General features: G+C 41.8%; 5 protein-coding genes across 5 annotated transcripts; 2 read left to right on the forward strand and 3 right to left on the reverse strand.

Annotated features, from left to right (window-relative positions):
- Positions 1 to 911: 911 nt before the first annotated feature.
- EAF01_009351 (uncharacterized protein) lies at positions 912 to 2,702 on the forward strand (the record flags this gene model as incomplete). Its single annotated transcript, XM_038917607.1, has 4 exons — positions 912 to 921; positions 1,437 to 1,667; positions 1,727 to 2,114; positions 2,162 to 2,702. The coding sequence occupies 4 exons, from the start codon at positions 912 to 914 to the stop codon at positions 2,700 to 2,702; spliced, it is 1,170 nt and encodes a 389-aa protein (XP_038767212.1).
- Positions 2,703 to 4,861: 2,159 nt separating this feature from the next.
- Positions 4,862 to 5,899, reverse strand: EAF01_009352 (uncharacterized protein; the record flags this gene model as incomplete). Its single annotated transcript, XM_038917608.1, has 1 exon — positions 4,862 to 5,899. One exon carries the CDS (start codon positions 5,897 to 5,899, stop codon positions 4,862 to 4,864), a length of 1,038 nt encoding a protein of 345 aa, XP_038767213.1.
- A 2,467-nt stretch (positions 5,900 to 8,366) lies between these two features.
- EAF01_009353 (uncharacterized protein) lies at positions 8,367 to 9,610 on the reverse strand (the record flags this gene model as incomplete). Its single annotated transcript, XM_038917609.1, has 3 exons — positions 8,367 to 8,415; positions 8,465 to 8,828; positions 8,932 to 9,610. 3 exons carry the CDS (start codon positions 9,608 to 9,610, stop codon positions 8,367 to 8,369), a joined length of 1,092 nt encoding a protein of 363 aa, XP_038767214.1.
- Positions 9,611 to 11,974: 2,364 nt separating this feature from the next.
- On the forward strand, positions 11,975 to 13,668 carry EAF01_009354 (uncharacterized protein; the record flags this gene model as incomplete). Its single annotated transcript, XM_038917610.1, has 2 exons — positions 11,975 to 13,084; positions 13,141 to 13,668. The coding sequence occupies 2 exons, from the start codon at positions 11,975 to 11,977 to the stop codon at positions 13,666 to 13,668; spliced, it is 1,638 nt and encodes a 545-aa protein (XP_038767215.1).
- A 1,950-nt stretch (positions 13,669 to 15,618) lies between these two features.
- On the reverse strand, positions 15,619 to 16,776 carry EAF01_009355 (uncharacterized protein; the record flags this gene model as incomplete). The annotated part of the gene is made up of 1 exon (XM_038917611.1): positions 15,619 to 16,776. The coding sequence occupies one exon, from the start codon at positions 16,774 to 16,776 to the stop codon at positions 15,619 to 15,621; it is 1,158 nt and encodes a 385-aa protein (XP_038767216.1).
- Positions 16,777 to 18,317: the final 1,541 nt, after the last annotated feature.

Here is an 18,317-nt window from a genome sequence, read left to right on the forward strand (position 1 = left end):
CAAGTAGCGGCGTTGGAGGTAGTAAAGAGTAAAAAGAGGTAACCATACATTAGACCCAATATATCGCCGTACATAAAACAACAGGCGAACATACGCTCATTTTCGCATGACGTACGCAGATGCAACTAATCCCGCCAATTCTCAGCTGATGCTATAGAGCTCTTGCATAAGAGATGGGACAGAATGGAACGTTGAGAATGCTAGAGGCGTTAAAAATAAATTGGAATAAATTAAGAAACAATTCGAGAATTTGATCCAGCATTTCCAACTCGTTGGATTCTCGGGGTCATGTGGACCGTCCCAGCAGACAATGTTTGGATTGAGTTCTTCAGTGTAATTCTCTTGAAACAATCTCTCTACATCTTCACTTGCTTGAGCATGTATTTCGGGTGTCTTTGAAGCTTTTCGACGGAGTGCTATGTTTTGTTTGCGCTTTATGTCTTCACTCGCGTCCAGAATGCAGCCCTAATATGATGCTATATCTGCACCGTGGCCTTCATATGCAGCTAAATGTATCTTTTTAACGTTGGATGGTTTCATAGCGTTAGTTGGTTTATGTGCAGGATGAGTATTGGACAAGAGTTCTAGAAGCTCGTTTTCGATATGGCGGGGATCGCGTCTACGGAATCTTACAGTCCCTACCGTCGCAATTTCGTAAGCTGTTGTGCTCGTTGTACTCGTGTCTTTTACCTTTCTCCTCGTTCCATGATACTTTGTGTACAATATAAATGTGTGTTGGTAGTGATACCAGACACAATGAAGATCTTGGTGTGGGGTTTGTGGAACTTGGGATAAATGAGGAAGGTTAATAATCCATAGGACTGCTTGACCTCAGCTAGCTAGGTTCCCTTCTTCGGGTCTAGATGAACCCTCGTAACACACTTAGGGCACTATAATATCTTCGTGACAAGATGAATCTATGTATGTATTTGAAGATCTATTTACTAACCTTATATTCAGAGCAGAGAAATCTTTGGATATCTCTCTAATCCTTCTTCATCCTTTTCAGTAACTCAACCACATAGGTTACCTGAAGAAATATGATACGGGCAACGAAATCAACACGAATGAGTTGGTGCTTCATATAGGAAATAAAAGTTGTTTCCCCATCATATATCGAAACTCGGCTACAGCTAGGAAACAACGTCAAGTCGGCAAGTCCTTCGATGGTGATGATGTTGATCTATGTGTCACGGCATCATTCAGGAGATACCATGAATGTCATTAAGTGGCTATGGGCAATTGACCGGTCTTGAAAAGGTCGAGAACGATAATTCCGATTATACTAAGCCACATATACAGTTCAGCAATAAACGCCTGCCAGCCTTCCATCTCTTTTGCACGCCAATCATTTTGTTCTTCGTTATTTTCAAAATTTACTTTTCCCTTTAAAACTATTTAAAATCTTTGTCAAGAAGCTTTATATTATAAATTAGTCCTTTTGAAAATATCATTTGGGTTTTCTACCGGCGACTTTATAGCCGTCGGAGAAGTTATCGCGACTTTGATCAAAGGTCTTCGTGAGACAGGAGGTTCCAAATCGGATTATCAAGAGCTTGTCCGTGAATTACAAAGTTTAGAGAAGGCCTTGAAGCATGTTGACAATTTCAGTACCTCCAAAGAGTCCAATATAGGATTAGACGGTGTCAAATGTGCTGCTTTGCTATGTCGGTATCCACTAGAAGAGAATTTTTGAGAACAATTTCAAAATATGAAAATACTCTAGGCTCATGTGTACCTCGGGGAATTAGGAGTGTTGGACGAGAGATTCAATGGGGATTTAGAAAGAAAGATGAGGTACAAAAATTACTTGGATATCTGAGTATCCATATTGATAGTATCAACATGATGTTGTTAACTCTGGCGTTGGAAGTATCTGACCTAGCAAACAAGAAAGCAGAAGAAAATCATTTAAGCCTCAAGAACCTAATAGAAGATAGTCGGATTGATATCCTCAATACAAAAATGTCGGTAACCACAATCCAGGACAGCTTGTTGGATCAATCCCTCCTAGCTAGTAGTAACCAATCGATGCTAACACCACTGTCTGGCGTTATCAATGGCGAAGTGGTTCTCCCGCTGAAATATCTGGGAGATATGACGACTCAAAACTGGTAGGTCCGATCTCATTTCCCTGTATTATAAGCCTGACTTGTATCAGCACCTCCACTCAACAAATGCTACGCATGGCAAGCGAAATTCGAGGCATGTTGCCCGCCGTAGATACCAGGTTCACCTACTGTCAAGCTCCTGTCAAGGTGGAAGATGCACTTGGGCGTTTCTTTCCTGTACCATCTGAATATTCTTTCGATGATCTTCGTGCGATTATTCATAGTCGTTTTAAAGAAGGTCCCGGAAAATATCAAGTTTTAAGTGGTAACTATGAAATATTGAACGGCAAGAATAGGAAGCAGGTCATGTCTGCGGGATACTGCGAGAGGCGTGGATTTCTACCAGGAAGTACACTCACCATGGCGATCATTCTGGATGATGTTCTTAAGCAAGGAGACGATTTTTATCCAATGCCACGATGTGGTTCACGAGCTTCAAGCCCAGTTATAGGAGGAGGCAGAACTTCATCTTTTACGTCAAGTTCAACAGCTGTATGTGAGCGACAGCGATTAAGCCGAGAGATGAAGACAAGTGCTGATTCGATTCGGACGCACCATTATCGCCGTTGGCCCATTGCTGGTCATCCATAAATACTCTTTTGGCAAGCTGGACTATCGAGTTTTCATGTGACTTTGAGACTTTTTTGAAGTGTGGATTGGCTTTTGAAATTCTGAGCACGGCGCTCTTTGGTATTTACCCAACACCATGAGTGTCGTTCTCTAATCTTAAACACGCATTTGGTTGGGAAGAAAGACCATTACTTGGAATATGTTGTATCTCAAATCCGGATTCTCATTAGAAGAGTACTGAGCTTCCTGTCGTATGAATGGGATACCATGCTGAAGTATCTATCAATAATAGTAACATTAATCTTGTGCTATTTTGGGAGTTGTGAGAGATGCTCTAAGGCGATCAGTGTACAACTTCAAATAGATTATTGATCAGACCGAGTTATTTTCCTTGAACTGAAGAATTATGATGCATCATGCCTATCGAGAATCAAAACTATGTTTTAACAAGCAAACCAGATGGCTGGACTAATACTTTCGCTCTCAACCGAAATAGATATCAAGATATCCCTCTCAAAAACACAATGGGAATATCATACAGTAGCTACATAGAGCAAGACTTAGAAAAATTCATTACTCACGAAGAATGTCTGTACTCGCCACTTGAGAGTCGCAGCTAACCTCAACAGTGATCGTATCTCCTTGCACCCTTGAATTCGCACTCATTACCCATTGCCCATTACTTCTCAAATCATCACTACCAAGCTCTCGCTTCGAGATTCCATTCTACAGCCCATCCCAGAACTCATAAAGCACTATCATCATTCATCTCATACCCTCTTTGCCCTCGATACATTCTCAACAGCACTGCGCTTATTTCTCCAACTACGTAGTGCAGAACCTAGAAAAGTTCGTTTCTAAACAGCAGTATAGTGTACTATACCACATCAGTGACCTTCCAAGCCTAAAACAGCACATGAATTCTTCCGCCTGCAGAGAAAAGAAATGTGAAGGAACAGGTCAGAAAAAACGTATAATGCTCCTATACCAGCCCTAAAGAAGGGATCAAAAATATTCTTCTTCCTAGAGACTTTCAAAGTCATTCCTGATAGATTACCATCAGCCTCGTCAAAGCGTCACTTACAATACCTTCCTACTCTCTCCTAAAAAAAAATAAGAAATTCAGATCTCCAATCTCCAATCTCATCCGAACACCAAGACCAAACTACACAGAACCGTGATTTCTCCAGAAAAACCCTAGCTAAGTTCTAACTATCCCCCCCTCCTCTCCCCTCCCAACAAAATCCAATACCAATCCCCAATCCCCAATCCCCAATCCCCAAAACAAAAACTAATCCCCTCCCCCCCTAAATATCGGCATCGCCATCACCATCACCATCCATCACAGCAAAACAACAATAACATCTTCTTAATACCATAATAATGATATTCATTATATCTATTATCAAGTTCCTGCTATTCCCAATTTCCCAATTTAGGGTTAATTAAGGATCGATTGATTGAGAATCAGGATAAGAAGAAAAATAAGAATAAGAAGCTACTGAGATTAAAGAATAGCGATATTAAAAGGATTTTTCTATTTTACCATCTTCCTATTTTCCTATTTTCTCATTTTGAGGCTGGGGCTTAGGCTTAGGCTTGGTTTATATGATGGAGTTGTAAGGTAAGGGAAGAAAAGAAAAGGAGAGGGAAAGAAAGGGAGGAGGGAATGATAGTAAAAGGTCTTGAACGAGCGGGTGTTTACTAGCCACTAGCTGCTTTTCGGGTAATACTTTTCTTTTATATAGGGATTGAGTTATAAGTTATAAGGATGTTTAAGTGAGGGGAAAAGACGCAGAGGGTTAGGGATATCTATACTTCCACCCAGACTCTCGCTTTATAAATGAAATAATACAAAGATCATATCAGAAAACCATCATTCACTCACTCAAGACACAAAGAGGGATGAAAATGTAAGTATAAGAAGGGTATCGTTCATTCATCTATCAATATTGCAAAGCAATGCAAATAATTATATTTTCAACACTTTCCTATTTTGCCTTTCCCATTCCCCAGGATACCCACCCTTCGATCCATACCCAACCAACCGAATTACACAAGACGTCATAAAAGTAACCTGAACGCCCGACGCTAAATGCAACAGATATGTTGTCTCATTCATCTCTTCCTATATCCTCCTATCTATTCAATGACCAGTTTCATCTGTAGACTCCCAGCACTTAAATAGCACCGTGAGAATAAGGCTCATAAGCACCAGTGCGCGTAGGTTGATGATATTGTTGTTGATGGTAGATACCGTGTTGTTGACCGGCGTATGCAGTGTCTGGTCCATCAATCTTCTGATAGGCCATGGTTTGTGGGATCAACTTCTCTTGATCATTGAGGCTACGTCTGTCCTTCTTGCTGCTGTTGTGATTAGATGCGCAACAGCAAATGGTGAAGACCCAGAAGAAACTGCTGGCAATGCTGAAGACGACAGCGAGCCATGTGACAGCGAGGAAATGGGTATCGATAGAGGCTTCGATTCCGTATGCTTTGGCGGTTGTTTTGATAGAACCGACTGTGACGGAAGAGAGGACGGTAGCTAAGATAGATGCGGCAATGACAGTGGCGGTACTGCAACCAGAGATGATGTATGTAACGCATGAAGCGGCTCTAGAACACATAGCGAAGATACCGAGGAAGAGTTCTAATCCTGTGGCGATCAAGGCGATGATGTATACGACTTGTGTCCATTTTGATACCACGATAAAGGTCTTCAAAGCATGTTTGACTTGGCTTGGGAGAGTGGCATTGACACCTGTCTCAGAAGCAAGAGTATCGATGGTACTAGTGTTGAGAGAAGTGGCCGCCCAGTTGAATTTCGCCTTGGTGCATGTGGTGTTCTTGCCAGTGATGGCGCAGTAACCCCAAAGACTCACCTTGTAACTATCCGCCAAACCCAAGTCGGCGGCCGTGATGTTGGTTGCAGAATCGGTTCCGGTGATTGAAGCAATAGCAGATTCGACCGTGGATTTCTCAGAGGTGGTGGAAGGAGTCAAGGCGGCGACGGTAAGATCTGCAAGACCCCGTTTGCGGAAAGAGTTCTCGAGACTGAGGAGTGTGGAAGAGGAAATAGAGAGGTTGGTAGTGTTGACTACGAAGATATCGAGAGATTTGTCTGTAACGCCAGCGAGAGATGCGATAAGAAGACAAACTAAACTGGCGAGAGTTAAGCCAAACGGCACACCGACGCAAAGAAATCGACCGAAACCCATGATTTGGAGATAGAGTAACGATTGTTGGTGTTGGTGTCGGTGGTGGGTGGTGTTGGTGGTGTTGTGATTATTCTCCTCTTCTATCGACGATGATTTGGATATCGTAAAATCAAATACCAAGAGAAAGAACGAACGTGTTTCTTCCAAGATAGATAGATGGATGGATGGATGGATAGATAGAAGAAATCAAATGAAGAAAAAGGATTGAAGGATTGAAGGAAGTTTGTAATTTGTTGGTGTGAGATGGAAAGAGAAAATAATGTGGAAGGGCAGGATTGATTGATATTTAATATTTATTAGTCCCAGCTGTAAAGTAAGGGTACTGTGGTAGGCGGTGCAGTAGAGCAACGCAGTCTGTATGGGGCTGTGAACTATGAACCGTGTGAATGACGAACAATCACAGACTTTTTGATGGGGAAATCCTGGTTGATTGTCGAAAGATTTGAGACATTAAGGGATCTTCGATGAAGAGCAATGTAGAGAGGAGTTTTTCATGTTTTCATGGAAGGAAAGGAAGAAAAGGAAGAAACAGATTCAATTTGATATAAAGTTACATTATTATTTACTATTGTTTACTATCATCGAATACTAGGTATTGATAACCAACAGATATTATATCTGATAGCCACCTAATAAATCATTTGTCCTCTTCTCCCTTCCCACTTCCTTCCTTCCTTACTCATCTCATTCCTATATTCAGCCCTGACCTGGTCAAAGGAATATCTTTTTCTTTCGTATCAATAACATATCAATATACCACAAACTCACATCTTTCATTTCTCACAGGACTATCACTGTTGTATCACACCACCACACCACCTTACCAACGTGTACTCCCTACCACCCTACCACCCTTTATTCCAACTCCCTTCCTCCTCACCCACCCCTTGAAGATGCAGAAGATACAAACATGAATCGGCCACGGCAACGCACGCAACACACGCAACCTGTGCAAACACATCTACTCTGTACTTTGCTGCGTATTCGCACCCACACCCACCACTTTCAGATTGATATCACCGTGTGGCTGGATCCTTTCGTGAACTTTATCGCTCTAAGCCCCTATAGGCATAGCATTACCACGGATTTGTACCTGATTCATCGCCCTACCGTGGGTCAACCAATGAAGAAAAGCCGAACTCAGTGAAAAACTCTATTTATATCTCCTCTTCTTTGCCATTGTCTTTTGTTCCTAAACCCTACCGATTAACCACTTTTAGGTAATTCGAGTGCTTGGTATATTGCAATGTGTTCGTACGGTAATATCAAGTTTCCTACACGAGGGCTTCATGTCACGTCGGAGAAGAGTATCATTTCCAAAACATCCAACCACGAGCAGTACATAAAGAGCATTAAATCAATATTCTCAACAACAATTTCATTCAGAGATATGGATATCCATCCCTATCACTGTCAATCACTGTCAATCACTGTCAATCCATCCATCAAAAGTATGGAGAAGCCTCGCCGTCAAACTACGGTGGTCCGCTTGAAAGTTGAATGGCTCGAGAGGTGAGTGGGGGGATAACAAAATTCTGACATCCATACATACATTCTTTCTTGCTCACGTCTCCCAGCCTGATGTTAAAACTCCATGCCATACATTGTAGATGTCAAGCCGTGTCTGTCCACTGTCAACGTAAGTCTGGACGGGGGCTGAGAACTTTACGGAGTGAGAGCATAGGTATTCGTCCACATTTAATGATGCAGAATCAGAAATACATACTTTTTAGATAGCAGATATAGAAATGGATTTGATCTGAAAAATAATAAAAATAAAAATCAGATCTCAGGATCTCTTTCACTTTTCGCATCTGTAGAAGCCTTGATGAGCAGACACCGGTAGGATTAAATGGTTACATGCTAAGGCACCGCGCGCGGGGGTTACCATCGTTTCAGTGCCCCGTAACCTGTTCTGTTACTGTGTGCTATGGCCCCGTGTTGGTTAAAAATGGCATAGACCCCTGTCTGCCATTCATTGTAAAAATTCGTGGTTTGGTTAAATACGATATATGTTTCTTTCGTGCGGGGACACAGATGTTTAAGTTTGGACGGGAGATTCGTTTCGCATGGGAACTCATTCGACGTCGGGTGTCACCGTACGTATACAGTCCCGGTATATAAGGAAGCTTATTTCGCACTATGCCTAAATACTAGCCGATAGCACTGATTACGAGGTATCATTTAAATGTGAGAGTGTCTTGTCAGTGGAAGAACCAATGTAAAGACTATGTAATTCTAAATTCTGAAATGCGGAGTTGGAAAGTGTAAGTTAGCTCCGTGGGATGGATCTTAAACTTCCAAAGTTAAAATAGAACATGGAAAGGAGTATTCTAAGATCTATTCGCTAATATGCATTGGGTGTCTGTACTAACAATCGCTGGTTAAGATAGAAGAATAGTACTATGCTATACTCGGGTACAAAGGATGAATCTGCTTTCAAGTGATGTTCCTATTCACAATAGTATCAATTCTTTCCATGCTGTCCATCACGATGAGGGAGGTTAACCCCGTATCTGAAAAAACGAAACCAAAAAGAAAACAATTGCTTGCACTGCTACTGACACCAACTCGATCGATAGCCTAAAACCCTCCTGAATTGGGTCGATACGTTGAAGCGATGTTCGGCTTTCTATATATTGTTTAATTCCTCGAGCGTAGCGTACAAAGTCTTCCTCAGGGAAGTGACGCTGAGCATGTCCGGAATTCGTCGCAAAGATCGTCAAAATATCTAGGGCTGACAGTCGATTCAGGCGTCGCATAGTCAACGGCGACAAACGGTTGCTGTTGCCTTTGGGGTTACTGCTGTTTTTGGGTAATACCACGCAGAGCTTTCGTATCTTGTTCCAGTGTTTGAGCCGTGTTAGGCGCCCCAGTATTTCTTCGGGGACAATGACGATATCAATATCGAAGTTTATGGGAGCTTGTGCTACAAACACATGGGAATTAGTGGAAAAATTGTAGCCATATAAGTTGTCCAAGGCGGGGCTAGACATTGGGGGGTACGACAAAGAAGAACAGTCGGTACTTACTCGTAGAGCTTTCTCCTTGCAGAGATTCTGTGGATTGTGACGAGCGAGCAAGACGTTCATAATACTCTGGGCTGATGCACTCAATCACTGCTGTGCCATTTTTGGACTGTGAATAATAAAGAATGAAGAAGCAAGGATCACCGGCTATTTCTCGAGTGACCATGGGCCATGCACCAGGTATGCCAGAATTTTTGGGAAGGGGAGTGCTTGTGCGAGAAAGAGAAAGCTCCTCAATGGGCAAATCGACATCTGCGGCGTCGTCAATGACAGCGACTGAGGCGGTAATGGTATGCCTGTGAAGAAGTCTCTGTGTCCATTCTAGATCTCGAATTCTCCAATCAAGCACTTTAAGGTTAAAATGCAAAATGTACCAGCGATAGCGCCTAGCTATGCTTGTCTCCCGAATACTTATCTCCATTGATCCATGACTGCCTTCGTCCTCACTATTCTCCTGAGGCTCTATTTTATCGAGTCCATGAACCAACTTACTCCTATTATCCTGCTCGTGATTTGTCTGTTGGACCACCTTCTGACCGGATTCATGATCGGACTCATATCCATTACTCTCAGGATGGATCACTCGCTGGAAGACCTGTTGAATCACCTCTTGAATCTCCTGATCGCATTCGTGATCAAGCTCACACTCATTGATCCGATGATGCTTTCCTTGAGGGTCCATTGTTTAAGTATAATATGGTCATATAACGATGCCTTTGGTGATAATCCAGATGGACATATTATTACAATGCTCCAAAATTGTGTATGAGGCTGGGGGAAATTAGGAATCGAGACAGGATTGGAGATTAGAAGAGTAGATAAACAAACACATCCAAGGGAAGGGATACAAGAAACGGAAAGAGCGAAAGTAGTATAAATGATAATGACAACCACAACTGAAATTTATCGTCACATTTACCAGATGATAGAAGGAGCATCCAAGGAAGTATAAGTTATTGTGGTGTAGCTTTCCCCATAAACTCCTTTGTTATTGAGAAGCAAGAACAGTGATGAACAGAGATATCAAGGGACTGGAAGTCCTTTACTGGAATAACTCCATGGCCTCTCGAGTTCTGGCACGACACCAATTTTTGCTCCTTAGCAACGTGGAAGGGTTGATGCCTTTTTGAGGAGATGGATCGATTTTGTCATGTGCCAATTCTATGGCTCGCATTTTCTTCCACAGAACAACGTCAAGTCCATACTGAGGTGCCTATCTCTGACCAAGGTTTTTAATTTGAGGAGTTGAGCAATGTCCGAGATGCGGATATCGACGTCAGTCTTCAATCTTTCTTCAGCCTCGCCTCCTCTTCGTGTGAAGGTATCAGATGGTATATTGGATGATGCAGCTGCTCTTCTGGGCACGCCGTTGAATGTCCTCAAGGATATCGCCGAAAATGACCTGAAGCTTTTCTTGCTTTCCCCAGACGTCTCTGATATTGTTCTCGTCACTCGTAAATACCACCTCAACAAAAGCGTATTGAATATCCCAACTGCTCTCCTACCTACCTCTACATATTCTCATGGTCACTCAAAATCGAATATCTTGTACTCCGTACCCAGGGTAGAATGGTTCTAGAACAATCTAGAATGTAGATGGCTCGGAATGGATATGGAGATATAATAGGTTTATCTTGACCATCAATATGGAGTACATATTGTTCAACCTCGGAGGATATAAGTCGATATTTGATCAACATCCATCATAATATGATAAAATATTGAGGGCTTCGAATCGGTGAATTTTTTACCACGAGTAGATTAAATCGATACTGGATAGACATTGGCCAGGAGTTGAAGTGATACTTTTGAGCCATACTAAAATATACCTACTAATTTTGACTTCACTAGAGCTTCACTTCTTATAATAACTTTCTTTCCTCTCTTCCCTCGTCATCAAAATATGTAGTGCGATCGCCAAGCATTTTTTTCTTCACAGTAACCAATCATTGTATGGAATAATGAAAGACCATCCATCATCTTTTTTGGCCCTTGGGTCTTTTTTGGTCCCGGTTCCCGATAGCCCAAAATCAAATCAAAAAACTAAAAGAAACCAACAACCCCCATTCAAAGGAACGAATTGGAAAGAAATCAAACAACCAACGGATCCCTCTACATAGCGAAGCCTTTTTGATAAATTCAAATTATCTTTCATCATCAATTATTGATTCTTGATTAACTTTGCTAGTGCTCCGTTGAGTCCTAGATTCCGAAGGACTTCATTTATAATTCATCCACACCCTCTGGTACCATCTACCCACCTTAGACACATCCATCGTCTTTGAAGCAAACCTACCGGTCTTTCAGGAAGCTAGAACGCATACGCTCTGGGACGAGCCGCTTCCGTCCCCCCACGATTCTCTACTCGATATAACTGTGGTAATACATCGAAAGTCGCTTTCGCCAATATACCTAGGTACACTTGGGGCGGTCTTCTCGATAATCGCAGTGTCGACGGAACGAATCTCCCTCTCGACGAAGACCCTAGCTTCACCAAGATTGACTCAGCCTCAACGCTAGAAATTACTCTATCTTCAGTCAAGGTATGTACCAATTCTGACGCCCATGATATTCTTTAACCTCTTTCTTCGCTGCTTGGATATACAAAGGTGACTTGTTTCATCCCGCTCAGAGTATCACACAGCTGTCTGAAGGGGAATGTATACCCGAACTCATGCTTACAACCGGGTAGACAGTTCATCACAGTTTACCACTTTTCCGACACAAAGCCTTCGTCAAAAGCCATACGAATTTGCTGTTACGATTGCATGCAACTCGAGCTGTCATTAGAACCATACGGCTTGTTTACTTCAGCAACAACACCTTACGCTTAGCCATACGAATACAGTACACGATATTTGCCCAAGACAACCAAGGCAGTGTTCAGTGATATATTACAATTACTTGTCGACACAAGAAGTAAACCTCCTACCTCCTTGGCTCATATCCACAGCTGAACGGCAGCGACATCTCTGAGTCATCCCGAATCACACGGAGTTGATACTCAACAAAGATCTGCTGGGTTCGTATATTTGAACGTGGAACGATGGGAAACCAACCTTCGAAAGGTTCGGGGTCTGCAACCCCGCGGAGAAGTGCATCTCAAACGTCTCTTGATAGAGGATCGGATAACTTATCGTCTTATCCTTCATTCAGCAAAGCGGATACCAAGGAGTCCAACAAATCATTCAGAGGCGCCCTTCGATCAAAAATACCAGGTTCCAAGGACAGCCCAAGAAACTCGATTGCTGGAATCGGTAGCCTTATAGATTCAAACGACAAATCCGATGTTGCTTCAATGAAATCAGGAAAAAGCGCTAAATCGGGCAGGGCATCATCTGTACCAGGCTCACCAACATCACCTCAAGATTCTTCGGAAGATATTCCTTCACCAACCGATGATCTCAAACCTCCCCCATCGCCCGTTCAATCTGCTTCGATGAAGTCTGGACATCATGATGTCAGTGCTGCACAACGTAGTGGTGAGGTAGATCATGTCTCCGACCAACCCCCTTCCGGCACAGTCAATCCTTACGCAGTTGGAGGTCGCGCTGGGCAATCTATACTGGTCAGGAGAGCAAATGAGATTAACCCTGTTGACACAGCTACCTTGCTAGCTGCTCCAATGAATGGATCTAATGAAACCGCACTCTCAACCTCAAGCTCTGCACAAATTTCTATGGGTAGTTTGAAAGATAAAGATCTTGACGACTATATTTCACGACTCTTGGATGCAGGATACCAGGGCAAAAGCACAAAGGGAGTTTGTCTTAAAAGTGCGGAAATCAACTCAATTTGTCTTCGAGCGAGAGAGATTGTATTAGAGCAACCGCCACTGATTGAATTGGAAGCCCCAGTCAAGATTGTAGGTGATATACATGGGCAATACTCGGACCTCATACGCATGTTCGAAATGTGTGGATTCCCTCCGTCGTCAAACTTCTTATTTCTGGGTGACTATGTCGATAGAGGAAAGCAGTCTCTTGAGACGATTTTATTGCTCTTGTGCTATAAAATTAAATATCCTGAGAACTTCTTTCTGCTAAGAGGCAACCACGAATGCGCAAACGTTACTAGAGTCTATGGATTCTATGATGAGTGTAAACGAAGAGCTAATGTCAAAGTGTGGAAGACATTTGTAGATGTCTTTAATTGTGTATGTAACCGCCTTTTGATCTAGTATGTATGCCTTTTGACTGACTTTGTGGCCAGCTACCTATCGCCGCAATCGTCGCAGGGAAAATCTTTTGTGTTCATGGCGGCTTATCTCCCGCTCTTAGCCATATGGATGATATCAGAAATATTGCTCGACCAACAGACGTCCCTGATTATGGATTACTTAATGATCTTTTGTGGTCCGATCCCGCAGACCAGGAAGCAGATTGGGAGCAGAGCGAGAGAGGCGTTAGTTACTCGTTTGGTAAAAAGGTCATACAGGAGTTTCTATTGAGACATGATTTTGATTTGGTTTGTCGGGCACATATGGTTGTTGAAGACGGTTACGAATTTTTTGAGGGGCGAGTCCTTGTTACGGTGTTCTCTGCGCCAAATTACTGTGGCGAATTCGACAATTATGGAGCCGTCATGAGTGTTTCGACAGAATTACTTTGCAGCTTTGAACTATTGAAGCCATTGGACTCCAGCGCGTTGAAGAGCCAGATGAAAAAGAGCCGCAACAAACGAAATAGCATGGTTAACAGTCCTCCGCCGACCGGAACCTTTGCTCCACAGAGCGTATAATGAACTGTCGGATAATTTTCAAACAAATATAGACAAAAAGATTGCTCTGGATGGAAGATCCTATACATTCGAAGAAGAAAACCCTAAACAAGATGCGATATCAACAGTTACGGGACATGCCATGATTTACGCGCTTACAGAGGGCATCCAAAGAGTGGTCAAGTACATACAGGACTAAACCGTGGCACAGAAGAGATTTCGGTCACTTTAAAATGTCTAAAAGGTCGGGGCTCGTTTTTCACGGCACTGAGGAGGTTAAGATAGATGGTGGAAGCTGGAGGCTGGAGGCTGCCCGTAGATGTTATATGCACACATTTGATTTATTTTCTTTTCCTGCGGATAGTTTCTTGTCCGCGATATTAACAGGCTCTCCCCTTTCTCGAAAGTACGACACGGAAACGGATACATTTTATATTGGCGTTATTTGTTTTGGTACGTCTCGAATGGGGGATAGAAGATCACAAACATAAACTCTACTTTTCCTTCGCCTCTGTAGAGTACATAATCACTGTTTATGAACATACAGAGGAGTAGATGGGCGATGGACGGGTAGTATGTATGCTGGGGTGGTGGTGTATCTGGTATTCATAATATGTGGGGCTGAGGTCAGAGAAGAACTCAGTGGCATCACTGGAGTGGGGAGTTGTTGGGAGGGGTGACATGGCATAGAAGCATGGTAGCTCTTGAGCATGGTGTTGATTGACTCGACTTACTTGTCAATTGATGTAATCGATAGATGACGAAACGATATGAGATTATAAGCGTTCTTCAGATTCTGATCTTCATATATGCGTGACCATTTGAGTGTTGTGAATAAAGGTTTGTATCTTTCATTTCTATATCTGGTTGTGTTTTTCTGGACGAAAGTCAGAGAAGCTTAGGTCCTTCAACGCAAAATTTCGAGATTGAGATCTCGTCTTGTAGTGATTGGAAAGACTGAGATGGAATGCCTACTGTAAGCATATGCACACTTGTTACGGAATCTTCCAGATCTTTTCCGTTCTCGTCTCAACTTATTTCGCCAAGAAAATCTATACGTTGTAACTGTGGGAAGACTCCTCACAGACTTTTTGCGAAGTTCCATATTTGAGGTTGCGTGGTCTTGCCTCCAATTTATTATATATATACCTACTGACAGATGCCAATTCGCCCAAGAATTTGATTACGCGATTTGGGGTTTTGGTGGTAGTTCTTATGCTACTGGCTGATGTTTAGAGTATAGTGTTTATTCATTTGAGATGAGGTGAGGTGAGATGAGATGTCCCGGGGAGCGGGGAGGGAGGATGGGGAGGAGGGTACCTTGTGAATCCCGATCTATCATCTGCATTCTTGAGAAATGAGTTGTTGTCCGAGGAGTACTCTCTCTAGGTGTGCATCCTCTAGCAGGTTTTCAGTTAAAATAGTTAGGTTGTACAGGTACTTGCTCAGCGAGATAGATGGTGGATTTGTATGGAGAGGGGGATCCATGGTTTGGGGGATGAGAAGAGGTGAGTATGTGGTGTGTGGAACTGGAGAGACAGAGGGGCAGTGTAAGTTAATGGGAGGGAGATTTATGCGATAGGCTGGCAAAACTTGGGATTGTAGAGATGCATTGGGAGGGATGGGGGAGGGAAATGAGGTCTAGGATTTTGTTGTTGATTTTGGTAAGTATTTGCGTGGAGAGAACGGCTAGCTTATTAACTCTATAAATGCGCAAGATTGTGACAAATATTGCGAGCACAGTAAAATAGAGATACCGGTCTAATCTACGGCTAGATGATATCAAGAAGGTATGGCTTTGAAAACTTGTCCCCTACTTTCTGAGTATAGAGCCACCGACGAAGAAGATCATGACCAATGATCGACCTCTTCAAACTTCATCCAACTTATCAAGGACTTGAGCTTCTCGAGAATCTCCAAGTCTCCCGATGTCCTTCTAATCAAGATTAGGCTTGGAAGCAATTTCCGAGGTTAAGTTAAATCTTTACTAGCAGTTGACAATCTCTCTTCGCTCTCAGCCTCCCGAGTTTCAACCAACCCATAAGAAGTAGATGGGGATCTCTGATGAACGAAAGCAAACCATGAGAACATTCTTTCCATTGCCGATACAGCAATTGATTTCTCAGATCTTGAGATCTCCCCATCCTCAGTGTACTCATTGGAGGTTGGAAGTAACCGACTAAACGAACTGACATTCTCTGGAGATGTATCCTTGAAATAATTATAACAACCCGTCGAGATGATGACTACCAATCCCCCCATGATCTTCCACGCCGTGAAACCCGATGATCGCAACGCGGGGAATATGACATACTGCGTTGCGGCAATCGTGAGCAGACTAATCGAAGTTCCCACCAATTTCGTAAGATTGTCTTTTTTCCGGAGCATAGCAGCGACGATTAAGCCGACGCCGGATGTGAGACACGAGAAATAGATAGCAATCGTTGCCGTAGATGTTACCGAGAGATTTGCATTCGTTCCCCAATCAACCGTTATCCATGTAGCAATGGGGTATGTGATGATGGAGAAGAAAACTCCCCAAAGATAGAGCCATAGTTGAGATTCCCAGAATGAACCAGTCTTGGTAAGAGACTCACTAGCAATACTAGCGATTGCAGAGAAGACCGCGATCACCAATCCTGCCACAGGAGCCACAAGCCAACCTTTGGTATCATTGCCCGAGGGGATATTGAAGAGAAAGAGCCCAAAACAGAGGAAGCCAAGAGATATCCACGATCGAGCATTTCCTTGCTTCCTCACCCAGAAATGATGCAGGATCGCCGTCGCGGGAATCTTCGCAAGCATACATACTTGGAGAAGACTGGGCGATGTGGACGGCAGAATCGTGAAATATATCAGGTTATTGATGAGGTAAAAGGCTGCTGGAACACCGTATTGCACAACATCCCTAGAGCCATTCCTGTTAAATTTCTTTCTGATAGAAGAAAGACCTTCCTCGGAATGATTGATAATTATAGCTGCGATAGCAAGTTTGAGAGTTTCGGAAAGAAGCGCAATCAGTGATGGGGTTATCTGAGGAGTTGTGTGAAAGGCAAAGTATGCATAATTGGCGCGTATGGTTTCTCCAATGATATAGATGGGGAGGAGGTTGTCGGTGAAGGAACTCATGATTTATTGGTCTGAGGAGAAATCATATAAAGGATTAAAATTTAATACAAAAATGAAAGAACATATCTTACAGTGGGAAGCCATGGCTGGCCTTACTTATTAGTGTTCTAGAAGTAAGTAAGGGGCGCAATAGAAACGGAGAATTTGTCTCATTATTTGTTGTTTTGATCTATTTTCATCAGCTGGCTTTTCCATATCGAATATGGTTAATCGTGCTAGAAAGGTGGAATATCAACAGAATTTTTTATCGGGCAATTGAGGTCGACAAAGTATAATATAATAAATTGGTTTCTCTATAAATATTGACCTACAGATCTATATATATACACAATGTAAGAGTTAAGGCCCTAGCTTAATATACATCATTCTTTTTCATAACAAAATCCCTACAAAAATATTGTTTTCTTATACAAATTAATTATTTGAAAAATAAATTTGAAAATTGTATATATAAGAAATAACTATATAAAGAATATTTGATTTAAATTATTTCTTGAAATTATAAAATTTAATAAAATTATAGATTTTTAAAGTTGAAATTTTTCAAAATTTATAATATATAATACTTTTCCTATAAAAAAAATCATTTTTTTCAAGTTTTTTGATACTTTCAATTTTAAGAACTTATAACTTTATCAAAAAAAAATAATTAAAAATATTTCATTTGTTTTTTTGAATCATTTTAATAATTCTTAATCTTATATATTATTTTTATAAACTTAATTTATAAATTAATTGAATTAATATATAGTTTAAAAGTTAAAGAAATAAGGGTTTTTGATGTGTTTTCGTTTAGTGTGCGATAAGTTGGGGCTTAAACTCTTATATCTCACGATAATGACCATGTTGAAAAGGAAAGAAAAGGATAGATACAATAACCATGTCCATATATACTACGGGCAAATGATAAAAGAATGATACGAAGTACCACGTATGAAATCTCTTCATTTCTGACTCCTACTTGACTCCTAATTGGATAAGTGAGTGTTCGACAGAATCTCATGAGATCAATAAATGTCAAAAGTTTATCCACGTCTAGATCTACAGCGCGATCGACGCACAAAGTGAGTACAGGGGGGTTGTGCTTATGTAAGATCTCACCCAACAACTGTTCCTATCTCAAAAAAATTGACGCTGAGGAGTAAAAAACGCTAGTAATAACTAACAACAACGTTGATTGACATCACATCTGATCCAAAGGCATGTTTTTCTTACTTCCAAAACCAGAGCAAAAAAGTCAAATTCAAAAGGGGAAATTTGGGCGTTGCCCGGGATTGAACCGGGGACCTCTTACATGGAGAATTAATCAACGAAGATTAATAAATCCCTAAGCAAGAATTATACCACTAAACCACAACACCACTTTCTTATTTCTACACTTGGACAATACATAATATAAACTATCCAGCGCTGCTACTTTAACGCGTTTCTCGTTAACCCTTTCCCGTAAACCGTCACTGAATATCAGGGTTTCAGTAAAACAGTATTCGTTTATTATATTCTGTTAAATTCTTTCCACCAATTTCCAGAATCTGTACATG

This window comes from Botrytis porri (assembly GCF_014898465.1).
Source record: "Botrytis porri strain MUCL 3234 chromosome Unknown BPOR_013, whole genome shotgun sequence".
NCBI lineage: Eukaryota > Fungi > Ascomycota > Leotiomycetes > Helotiales > Sclerotiniaceae > Botrytis > Botrytis porri.